Source organism: Pleurodeles waltl, chromosome 2_2 (assembly GCF_031143425.1).
Source record: "Pleurodeles waltl isolate 20211129_DDA chromosome 2_2, aPleWal1.hap1.20221129, whole genome shotgun sequence".
NCBI classification, from domain to species: domain Eukaryota; kingdom Metazoa; phylum Chordata; class Amphibia; order Caudata; family Salamandridae; genus Pleurodeles; species Pleurodeles waltl.
The window spans coordinates 212,630,745-212,643,627 of record NC_090439.1 but is presented as its reverse complement, the minus strand read 5'-3'; the positions used below and the strand labels follow the sequence as shown (position 1 = coordinate 212,643,627).

The window sequence follows — 12,883 nt, the reverse complement described above, 5'->3', positions numbered from 1 at the left end:
ACATTTACACGTCGTCTGCGAAGCAGTGGAGGCTCCGTGTCATCTACAGCGGCACTGTGGCTGGGACCAGGTGCTGGCTCACTCACCAGTATGGCAACTGGTGCTTCATGAGGGGACTGTGTGTGGGTGGTGCAGGTCCCTGTGGTGGCTGGTCCTGACTCCTCTGCAGGCTGGTGGCTGACCTGTGGCCCCTGGATGCTTTGGCTGTCGGTGGTGTCGTGTGGGAGACCTGTGGGACATAGGGAACACACTGTCAGTATCTACCATCTGTTATCAACTTCCTAATAAACTGTTGCCTATCAACTGCCTACTTGACTACATTGCCCATAATGCACCATGCAGGTGGTTGCTACTCTGAAATGGAGCTATTTTGGTTGTGCATGCTGCTGTGTACAAGGTGGGTGGGGGTATGGCATATATGGGTGTACATGCATGTCTCATGGTACTCACCGGTTGATGGTCCTGGCTCTGAAGTGTCCAGCTCTCCCATCCCGCACACTGCCTCTGGCTCCAAGGTCTCCTCCACTCTTTCCTCCAGGGGTGTGGGTGGTGGTATAGTGGACGGTCTCCCTCCAGTGCCCCTCATCTCCCGGAGCCGCTCTGTTACCCTCTCCTTGGTCCGGGAGCGCAGGTCATACCACAGTTTCTTTAACTCTTCTATACTCCGGTGGCTGACACCCATGGAGTTCACCTTGTCCTGTATTTCTGTCCAGATTCTTTTCTTCTCCACCTCTGGCACACTGAGGGCTGCCCTCCCAAAACGTTGTTCATGGTGCTGGCAGCATTCCTCTGTCAGCACCTCCAGCTCTTTTTCTGCAAATTTCAATTTGCGCTTTCTTGGTGTCTCTGCCATGGTAGCTGCTGTTCTTTCTGTTTGCAGTTCAGCAGTTTAAAATGGGTGTGGTCCTCCCTCCTCCCAGGTGTGTTTGTAAACTTCCTGGCTGTGATGTCATCATCAGGAGCCAGGAAGTGTTTTCCAGAGTGTTCTGCTGCACCTGCATTCAATTTCCAGCACAGTCGCAATTTGCAATGCCCACTCGCAAATTGCGTGTTCGTTTTTAGCGCCGTCGCAAAACTTGACCTCGCAAACAGCGGACTCGCAATCTGCAGTGCGACTTTATTTGCGAGTCGCAAATTGAAGTTGCTTTTTCTTCTTGAATACCATTTAGCGAGTCGGAAATTGCGAGTCGCAACGACTCGCAATTTCCGACTCGCTAAATTTTTCCTACCTACATCTGGCCTCTAGTCGGGTTCAGAACAGACACAAAACAACGATGTTTGTTGCCTCTTATCTACTTTGTCCTATAGTTTAAGAATCTTCAATAGGAGGAGGTAAATGTGTCCTCAAGGGTATGTGTGTTTTCATCTTTATTTTGTATTTTGATATGCCTATATTGGCATTTTCTGTAACATGAGTGTAGGAAAGTGCCCTTGTTGGCATGGGTGCACCCTGTGTTTGCCTGATATAGGTGATAACTTGACTGACAGTGTGCTGGATCCTGCTAATGAGGCCCCAGCACCAGTTTTCTTTCCCAAAACTGTACCATTCTTTTCCACATTTGGCACGCCCTTGGCACACAGTTAAGTCCCTTGTAAAAGGTACCCCTGGTACCAAGGGCCCTGTGGCCAGGAAAGGTCCCTAAGGGCTGTAGCATGTGTTATGCCACCCTAGGGGACCCCTCACCTAGCACATGCACACTGCCCTTGGAGCTTGTGGGTGATGGTGAGGAGAAAAAGGCAACATCGACATGGCACCCCTCTCCTGTGCCATGCCGACAAACCACTGCCTGTGGCATAGATATGTCACCCCTCTAGCAGGCCTTACAGCCCTAAGGCGGGGTGCACTATACCACATGTGAGGGCACAGCCGCATGAGCAATATGCCCCTACAGTGTCTAAGTCCATTCTTAGACATTGTAAGTGCAGTGTGCCCATATTAAGTATATGGGCTGGGAGTTTGTCATTACGAACTCCACAGCTCCATAATGGCTTCACTGAAGCATGGGAAGTTTGATATCAAACTTCTCAGCACAGTAAACCCACACAGATGCCAGTATTGGATTTATTGAAAAATGCACTCAGAGGGCATCTTAGAGATGCCACCTGAATTTTACCCAACCCTTTATTGCAGGACTAACTGGTCTGTGCCAGCCTGCCACTAAAAGACAAGTTTCTGACCCCATGTGGTGAGAGCCTTGGTGCTCTCGGAGGCGGAAACAAAGCCTGCCATGGGTGGGGGAGCTTCACACCTCCCCCCCTGCAGGAACTGTAGCACCTGGCAGTGAGCCTCAAAGGCTCAGGCCACTTGTTACAGTGCCCCACGGCACTCCAGCTAGTGGAGATGCAGCCCCCCTGGACAAAGCCCCACTTTTGGGAGCCATTCCAGCTGGAAAATAAGGAGGAGTGACCACTTCAGCTAGGACCATCCCTAGGATGTCCAGAGCTGAAGTGACCACCTCTTTGGAAAATCCTCCATCTTGGTATGGAGGGCAGGGACCAATAGGGTTAGGACTGTGTTCCCCTCTCCAAAGGGAGTGGACACCAGAAGGGTGTAGTCACCCTCAGGGACAGCAGCCATTGGCTATTGCCCCTTGACACCTATAACACCCCTAAATCCAGGATTTAAGGGCTCCCCTGAACCTAGCTCATCAGGGTCCTGGTGACCTCACAATAAGACATAAGAAAAAAAGAAGGACTGCTAAGCTGATCCCCAGCAGAGAAGACTGAAGATGCAAACTGACTAGGCCCCAGCCCTACCTGCTTGTCTCCAACCTCTGAAGCTCTGCAAAAAGAAGGCGACGCATCCTGCAGGACCAGCAACCTCTGAAAAGTCTCCAGAGAACTGCCTGCACCCCAGAAGACAAAAGATCTCCAGTGTCAGCTGCCCTGTCCAGAAAGAAATACCAGCAAAGGACTCCAGAACCAACCCGGATCAGCAAGTCCACTCTGCACCCATCGCCCACGGCCCGTGTCCAGGTGGCCCAACCGACTAGAGCTGGTCTTCAGCCAATTCTGAGCAAGTGCCCACCCAAGGTTGACCCCTCCAGTCCACCACGACAACGCCTGCATCCTGAATTCTGAATCCAGAGGACCTCCCTGACCGCGACAGAACCGGACAAAGATTCCTGGCGCCTAAAGGTACCCCTGCACCTTCAGCCCTCTGGCCTTGGAGAATCCGATGTTCGGTGCAGCAACATCCAGCAGGCAGCCCCCTCCTTGTCCAGCCTCTAGTTTCCTGGAACTGACCCTCTGGATTTCACCTGCAGCATCTTTGTGGCCCCCGGGGTCCCATCACGCTGTGTTTACACCTTGCACCCGGCTGCCCCTGTGCCACTGAGGGTGTGTGTTTGGTGCTGACCAGTGGCCTCCCCCGGTGCTCCACTAACCCTCTCAGGTCTGCTCTCTGAAGACCCGGCAGCTACTTTGGCCTCTGAGACCGGCCCGTGTTGCTGGCAGTGAGTGTTTGGGGTTAACTTGAACCCCCAACCAAAGGACATCCTAACCCCTGGAGACTGGAACTGTATGTCTGGTACTTACCTTTATAACTGTACCTACTTTTCTTCCCCCTGGAACTGCTTCTGAAAATTGCACTGTCAACTTTTAAAATAGATACTCTCTATGTTCTCAAAAACCATTTACCTTGCGAAAGGGAAACAAAGTGATATTAATATTTATGTTGGATACTTACTTGAAAATGTATTTACCTGAAAACTGAATCTTGTGGTTCTAGAAATAAAGTAACAAAACGTATTTTTGCAATATAAAAACAATTGGCCTGGAGTTAAGTATTTGAGTGTGTGCTACATTTATTGACTGTGTGTGTACAACAAATGCTTTGCACTATCCTCTGTTAAGCCTAATTGCTTGACCACACTACCACAAAAGAGAGCATTAGTATTATCTACTTCAGCCTCTGTTAAGCCTCTGGGTAACCCATGGACTTTGTGCACACTATATCTCGTTTTAATATGGTATATGCCGAGCCAGCTTCTTACAATAAGCAGACAGTAATGATATGCAAATGGGTGCATTCGGACACTTACAACAGATGGCAATATGTTAGCAAACTCTGATAGTCAAAGCATACAGTAAGCCTGTGTTCATGAAGGATCACTGTTCCTGTTGTGGGGTGGCTTAGCCTGCTGCTGATTTCCCATTCTGTTTGGGTGTCAACAGAGACATAATATCATAACTAGTACAGTAAAACTTCAAATGAAAAACAAAAGAGGATTGGTTTGACTGATAGTCAAAGAATTGTAGAGGTGTGTCAGTATGAGGGGGGGGGGGGCGGTGAGACACAGCACCAAATGTGAGACTTCCAGCAGATTGCTGAGAAGTGCACTGCAGGCACCCACCATAGTATACACGTAATTGAGCATGTCCATTGTCAGGTACAGCCCCATGTAGTCCCTAGCTATGAAGAGTGTCACACAGGGTCCTCCCGTTTCTTAAACAATTTGAGTCCATAAGTGTCCCACAACATAGCAGCCCCTTCTGCTCCTCGCTGCCTCTTGTCCCAAGACAGAGCATCTGCCTCTGCCACCGCCCATCGATGCACCACTCAGAGCCAACATGCCTCAGAGAGGGGCTGCACTGCCTTCCATGACATTGGTATCTGCTGTTTAAAAGGATTGTGGCCATATCCACCAACTTCAGATAGTGTTTAGTGTGCTTCATGTTGTTAGAGACTCCCAGAGTCCACAACAAAGGATCTGGGGACAGTTGCACATCTACCAACTGTAAGACATGTTTCATCACTCATGCCCACATTTACACCGGCCCCAGGCAGTCCCATACCATATGTAGAAATGTAGCGTCCTTGCCGCGGATACACAGAGGCACTCCAGGAAAAAACTTGTTAAGCCGATGTGTTGTGAGGTAAGTCTGATGCAAATAAGTGAACTGTGTAAATTTTAGGTGAGAGCTGCGAGAGATATGCGTAATGTGCTCAAAAGCCACCCCTATGCTTGTTCAGCACATTCGCACCTAAGCTTACTGCGTAATAGTTGACTCCTGTCTGTGTCTTGTAAAGTAGCATACAGTACCATGAATCCCTGTATACCCGACCCATGTGTCAGGGCATACTATAGGAGCTGATGTAGCTGTGGGTCCTCCTGATCCACTCACCCAAGACATGCATGGTGTGTAGCTCTTGGAAGAATTGCAATGCTGAGTCCTCATAGTGGTTGCCCACTTGCGTCACCCCGCCTCCCACCACAGATTCGGGTCATAGGCATCCGGTCCACAGCACACTCCACAGAGATATTTGTAGAATGTATGGGAACCACCATCTCACAGATCTTTGTCACTTGTGCCAGTCTGCCCAGCATTCTAGCTGGGCACCTCAGGCCAACAATCAGTTCAACATCTCAGTACCCCAGAGCGCGTTCCTGATCGTTCTACTTTCTGCCATCATGTCTCCAGCCAGCCAGCCAGCTGAAAGGCCACTGTAACTGTGTTGCAGAGAAATATATATCAAGGTCTGGTATTCCTAAACACCCCTCCCCTAGCAGCCGCTGCAGCTTAGCCATCGACAATCTTTTCTGGCCACCTCATCATATCAGGTCAGACAACATTTCCTTCAGTTCTGCGAAGGAGGACCATGTGGGTACTATCGGGGGTGGGGGAGGGGGCAGGGGGAGCATAAAGAGATACAAGAGATGTGGCAGGACTTGCATCTTGGCCACGGATGTCAAGCCAATGGGAGATAGAGGAAGAAGTGTCCAGAAGCCCATAGATTGATTTATCACCATCAGAGCCCAGCCATGGTTCATATGCAGCAGGTTCTTGTTGGTGTGTACACATTGACCCCCAGGTAGCAAAAGATCTCGAGACACCAGGGGAGTCTCCCAGGCTCTCTCTCTGCCACTTCCCCCTGCTGCACTATCTTTAAGGGGAACAGACGTAACTTTCCCGAATTGATCTTGAGGCCAGTCATTTTTCCAAAACATTCCAACAATTCATCCAGGTCTGGTAGTACCCACATATAATCTCATATAGAGGGCCTCATCTGAGTATAGGGAAACAATGTGCCAGTCGGCCTTCACCTCAAAACCAGAGTCCGGTCCCCTGGTTCTAAGAGAACCAGCAAGGTCAGAAAGTTATGGGTGAGAGGGATCAAACTTGCTGGGTGCCCCTCCCAATCTCAAACTGTTTTGACACCTGTTGTCCAATCTTATTTCTGGTCTGTGGGGCCGTGTACAATAGTCAAACCCAGCTGAGGTACGTGGATCCCATTCCCAGGGCTTTTAGTACTACGAGTAGTTAGAATTTTATAGTTAAAGTTGAGTATCAACAGAGGGGGAAAGGAGCTAACCTCGAGGGGGTCTCTGCGAGGCTTTGGCAGCACAACAATCAGGCCCTCAGGCAGGGAGGTATGAAGTATCCCCTGTTAATGTGTCTCCACACAGACCTAAAGCAGTCTAGGGGTGAGGGTCGCACTGTACTTCAGTGACGGGGACTATGTTTCAAGCCATTTGGCGAATTGCGGCGCTCACTTCGTCTATTTGCCGTGGTTGTTCCAGTTACTGGAATTGTATGGGCATCAGGTGAGGGAGGGCCTTTGCCCATATGTAGTCCCCTAGGTCGTAAGGGGAGGGTCCCAGGGGATGGGAATACAACATTTATGCCAGCCTGTGTGTGCACTAAGTTGCAGGCAGTGTCGCAGATCAAGATTCTAGGGATGGCTGAGCGCAACAGCCATGCCAACATAGGACCTGGTTTGTCACCATATGCGTGCTGCCAAGACAGATAAGCCTTATAGTCAATGTTGCTGAGTTGTTGAGTTTCGTCTCTATGTCAAGTGCGTAGGGCTGTCAGTTGTGCGCCAGCTTCAACCATAGTCACTGCCTCTCTCTCAGCTGCTCTCATTTGTGTCTCTAGGTCCGACAAGCTGGGGAGTAGGGATGTCCTTACCCCCCCCAGGTGGTCTTGATGCAGCGCCCATGCATAACTACCTTCTTATCATCCCCCTCTATTCCCCTTGAGCCCACAGTCCCTCGTTTTCCTCAAAGTAGTGAAGTAAATGTATGCTGACCGTGTCGCAGAGAGGTTCTACTCACAGTTTCCATATTGGTATTGGAGTGGGCACTCCCCCCAGTTAGAACACGACCCAGAGAGAGCAGAGTCTAATAAGTCTAAAACTCTTGAATTAATCCATTGCTACTTTTGGGGGCCTACTCTGACAAAAGACGTTAAAACAATGATCACTAACTGCGAAGTCTGTGCTTGCATCAAGACAAATCATTCAAAACCAAAAGGTTTGTTGCATCCGCTCCCAACTCCACTTCGCCCTTGGGAACACATCTTGTTAGACTTCATTACAGGTCTACCAGTTGTTCAACAGCACTCAGTAATCCTTGTGTTAGTAGATAGTCTCACAAAATATGGACATTTCATTGCCTGTAAGAAATTGCCCACCTCCAGTGAACTGGCAACCATCCTACTGAATAGAGTGGTCCGTTATCACGGGCTGCCGAGAATGATTCTCTCCAATCGAGGATCGCAATTTGCCTCCAACTTCTGGAAAACGTGGTGCAAAACGCTTCAAGTTACATCCACACTATCTACTAGCCATCATCCTCAAACAGATGGCTAAACTGAGAGACTGAATCAGACATTGAAACAATACCTGCATGCTTACGCTGAGAAAGCACTTAATTCCTGGACATCAATGCTCCGGTTAGCTGAAATAGCCTACAATAACTCGTTTCACACCTCCACTGATGTCACACCCTTTTTTGGCTTGTTTGGCTACCATCCTGATACTTTGCCCATCACAATTCCTCAAGAAAGTTCTCTTACACCAGCTGTTTCAGAAAACATTCAACAACCAGGAGGAGGTGGCTGGAGATGGCCATGTGGCAGCAGTGGACCCTGTGGACAGTGAGGAGGAGGAGGCAGAAGATGAGGATGAGGACAACAGAAGAGCAGTGATACGACAATACTTCCAATGACACACAGGTAAGACAGTGTCACTTCACTGTCAATATTTTGTATATCTTTGACACTGGCATGCTGTTATTTCCCACTTCTGTGGCCACTTACTGTTTACCCTTTGGCAATTAATTTTACAGATGTTAGTGCCCCACTGTCGCTCCTGGTGGAATCACTGCAGCCAAATACAGGTCTTTCCTATGTGCACAAATACTGTACAGTTGAATTGCAATGTTTGAACCTGATTAAGCAAATACATACTTTAAAAATGTAACATACTCCATACTTGGTTTTTTTCCAAGGGTGTTTATTTAAGTGCTAAGATATTGAGGGGAAAGTAAAAGGGGATGGGGTGATGATGGAGAAAGTCCAGGGTATAGTTTCAGTCTATTTGTAGCACAGGTGCATTGTCCAAGGGGACATATGAAGGGGAGCAATGGCAGTTCAAGGTGGACAGGGTCAAAGAGTGGGACACAAGGGTGACAATCGGAGAGTCTCATTTCCTGGTGGGGGTCTTGGCAATAGTCTCCGGCTTTTGCCTGGATCGCAGAGAAAGTCTGCAGGGTAGTTCTCCTTCTGCAGGGGGAGGCGTGCTGGTGGCCTGTTGGTCCTGTGGCAGGGCCTCCTGTGCAGTAGCAGCAGCAGAGGTGGAAGGTAGTTCAGATGTCTGGATAGTGGCAGGGGCCCGTTGTTGTGAGATTGCCTCCCTCATAATGTTTGCCATGTCTGCCAGCACCCCTGCAATTGGGACCAGGATGGTGTTGATGCCCTGCAAGTCGTCCCTGATCCCCTGGTACTGTCCCTCCTGAAGCCCCCTGTTCTCCTGCACGTTGTCCAGGATCTGGCCCATAATGTCCTGGGAATGTTTATATGCTCCCAGGATCTCGGTGAGTGCCTCCTGGAGAGTCGTTCTCTGGGACTGTCCTCCCCTGCCGCACAGCACTCCTCCCAGTTTCCCTGCTGTCCTTTGCCTCTGTCCCCTGAACCATGTGCCCAATGCCACTGTCCCCCGGTCCCTGTTTGTTTTGGGTATGAGGTGTGTCCTGGGGACCCTGTAGAGGTGAACACACTGCTGATTGACGTGTCCTGGGGACAGAGGTGTGGGTACGCTGGGTGGGTGCTGTGGTCGTGTTTCCAGATGGGGAGGCTCTGTGGTGGTGTGTGACTGGGCATGGATAACCGAATGTCCAGAGGTCCCTGATGGGCCAGGTTGGTCATCCAGATCCACGCAACCAGAGTTGCTGTCATCACCATGGGCCTTTTCAGTTGGAGGACTGGATAGTGCTGGCACCTCTTCTCCGGTGACATTGGTCGGGATACCTGCGGGGATGTAAATGAAGTGTTATTGTTTCTGTGTTTGACATATTGTGCATCAGTGGGTTGCCCTATTTGGTTGTATTTGCCCTGGAAGCTTTCACTTGTGTAAGTTAGTATATGGTGGGCTAGCTGATTCTCTCTATTGCGCATGCTTTGGTGATAGGTGTCCATGCAGGGCTGTGAGTAATGTCCATACATTGGTAGTGCATGCAGGGCTTGGCATTGGAATGAGTGGGATGTGATGGTGGGGTGTGTGGGAGGTGGTGGTGGAGTGATGGGAGAGAGGGTGAGGGTGGGGGTATGTGTTGGCATGCAGGTAGGGGGGTAGTAGTAGTAGAGAGTTGACTTACCAGAGTCCAGTCCTCCTCCTACTCCGGCCAGGCCCTCAGGATGCATGATTGTCAAGACTTGCTCCTCCCATGTTGTTAGTTGTGGGCCAGTCCTCTGTAGAGCGAGTTGGTGTCTTGCTGCAATGGAGGTCGTTCCACCTCTTCCTGATGTCATCCCTAGTTCTTGGGTGCTCTCCCACGGCGTTCACCCTGTCCATGATTCTCCGCCATAGCTCCATCTTCCTAGCTATAGGTATCTGCTGCACTTGTGCTCCAAATAGCTGAGGCTCTACCCTGATGATTTCCTCCACCATGACCTTTAGCTCCTCCTCTGAGAATCGGGGTGTCTTTGTGGTGCTATGGTTGTTGTGTAAGGTGTGTAGGTGAGGGTGTGTAGGGTAATGAGTTTGGGTGTGTGATGTGCGGTGCGTGAGTGGTATATAGGTGTGAGTGGTAAGTGGCTCTGGTTGTGTGAGTGGTCTTGCTGTCTCTTTCTGGTGGCCATTATTTGTAGTCGTAAAGGGTTGTGGGTAATGTGGGTGGGTGTTTTATAGTGATGTGGGTGTGGTGTGTGTATGGGTGTCAGATGTGTGTTATTTAAATTGACCAATGTAATGTTGTTTTGTATGTGTGTGTGTATTTTGAGCGTGGCGGTATGTACTGCCAATGGTTTTTCACGGTTGAATGTCCGCTGTGGTGGTTCATGGGTCATAATGTGGTGGGCGTTGTTATGTTGCCGTAATGGTGTGAGTTTTGATACCGCCACTTTATCACTGACCTTTGGTGTGGCGGACTTGTGTCTGTGGCTGAATAGCGACACATTGGTGTGTGTGTGTGTCATAATATGGTGAACAGATATCCGCCATGGTTGCGGTATATTTGCGGTAGTCAGCATGGCGGTAAGTGGGATTTACCGCCAATGTCATAATGAGGGCCTATATCTTTATGAGAAAAATTCTGCATGAAGGAATATAAAGACATCCATTGTCTGAAGTGATACTTGAGATTAGGGTGTAAAGGAGTGGCATGAAAAAGGAATGAAAAAGGCAAAGGAGAGGCATATTTGGGTGTTGTAAGCATAAAAGTGGTACAAAAAGGGTGAAGATGGTAGTATACAGGAAGAAGAGTGAGGGCCTAGAGCTGAGCTCTATGTTACAATCACTAGGAGAGAAGAGAATAAGGACTGGCTCAAGTATCACATAACGTAGAATGAGCAATTTTAGAAGTATGAAAACAATATTTGAATCTAGAGCCAGTGATGTCAAGAGAGGCAACGGAGTTGACAAAGGCAAAATGGTTGATGGCGCATAATCAACCGGATAGGTCTGTGACCAAACGTAAACCTCATAGTCATTTATGGTTTGCAGATGTAAATGTCGTTTGAGACTCATGTGAAAGTAGTATCTGCTCAAAAGCATGAAAACCAGATTATAGCTGATCAAGATTGTAATTAAGGTACAGGTTTAGAGTAACTAGACCTTTTTTGTTTTTTACAGTAGCTATATACAACAGCTGGCTTAAAACACTGTAATTAGCATCTGGATGATATTCGAGAAATTAAAATGAGGACAGGAGATACGATTTGAAGCCTTGGGGAACACGGATTAGAAGGGGGAAAGAATGGGTAGGTAGCTTTCAATACTGATAATAGTTCCTTTGGGAATAAGGCAAAGAAACAAAACTAAGAAGGGATGGACTGTAGTAGAAGAGCAAGCAGAAAGGGGTCGGGGAGGTCGTGAGGATGGTTGTGAAAGTGGTTCTCATACTGTGTGGTGTGAAAGTGGTTGCATAATGCAGTGTGTCTAGTGTTGTCAGTCTTCAAAAGACTCGGGGAAAGTACTGTGTTGGAGTTCATTGTGGACTTGGTAAACGTAATCAGGTACAGAATGAAAGAGGATGTATTGCAAATTTGTCACTCTCAATATGGTGCATTTAACTCTACCTTCTTTAGAGGATTTACTACCATCTATCTGCAGAAAGAGTGACACATTCAGTAGAGTTAAAACCGCTGAACTTCTAATTTCTCCTGATTTTTGACCCATACATAATTTACATTTTCTTTTCAGATTTTCCATTACACACCACCTCGGATTTGGTCTTTACTTTAAAGCATAAGCCACAGCTTATCAAGTGATAAGAAACATTGACCCTAATGCAGCAATGGAAACCTGCTCTGGTTTGGCCCTTATGCTAAAGCATCTGACACAGATTGTTAAGTGAGGAGAAAGTGAGGAGAAGCCCTGATCCCATTACGGTAGTAACACTTGTGGCCAATTAAACGCAGGCATTCTCTGAGATCACGGATGAACTCTGCTCTCGGTGACAGCACGGACGGTGAGGCTCTTGTGGTTGTAGGATAGAACAGTGTCTAAACAGTCTCAAATCTCAGCGCACAGAAGCAACTAACAGAGTTTAGGTAGTACAGAAAGGTGAGGACAGGCACAGCGGGAGACAGGCATGCACAGACCATGGCATGAGTTTGTTTATAGCATGCAGAATGTCTCGTGTAACAGTAGTTCTTACCTGTCTGTCAAAGGAGTTATGACCAGCCTGTCTGTGCATCCCAGGAACTCATTTTGGTAGACGAAAGGCACATCAGTGATGTTGATCATCATCCTCTCGGAGTCTTCGTTAAAGTAAAATCTACACTGTTTCAGCCACTCAAAATCTGTAGGACTTTTTATGTGCCTGTGACACTAAAAACACAAATACTATCTTTTAGAATCTGCAATAAACCTTAAGGCCGACTGCTTAAATTCAAATCAACAAAGCTCATACGGTTGTTTATTAAACAACGCTGCATGTTCATTGACAGTCTCTACACTCTTAAACATGCAGCCTTAATAGTCAAGAACTTATTAAAGCAGTTGTCTCGATAAAGTAACACTATGGTCTCTACAGCATCAAATATGAAAATGTGCATTTCACACACCAATAGAGCAAATTCATTTCAAGACCTTAACCGCTCATTTATAAGCACATTATGACATGTAAGGATCAACATTTACAGAAAATGACGGTTGATTTTTTTTTCAAACCTTTCACTCCCTCAAGCACCTTACTTCTATGAGGATATACCAAAGCAGATGACTCGCCACCTCAGACCCAAAAAGAAACATCAGAGCCCAGATTCTCAAAGGTTTAGCGTCGGTTTAGCGTTGCTTTTTTAATGCTACATTGACGCTAAACTTTTTTTGCCATTCACAAACCAACGCAAATAGGTATTTGCGTTAGTTTGTGTGTCAAAGTAACGCAAAACATTGCAAAACGCTGCTTTGCTTTACTTTGCATCAAGGGTGCAT

The 12,883-nt window shown here is 47.9% G+C and overlaps 1 protein-coding gene across 1 annotated transcript in view; it reads right to left on the bottom strand.

Annotated features, from left to right (window-relative positions):
• The window catches only part of DNAH5 (dynein axonemal heavy chain 5), a 4,110,061-nt gene that overhangs the window by 1,610,028 nt on the left and 2,487,150 nt on the right, over positions 1-12,883 (bottom strand). Inside the window, exon 35 of the mRNA XM_069219645.1 lies at positions 12,105-12,277. Coding sequence (XP_069075746.1) covers positions 12,105-12,277 — 173 coding nt within the window. The remainder of the gene's footprint in view (positions 1-12,104; positions 12,278-12,883) is intronic.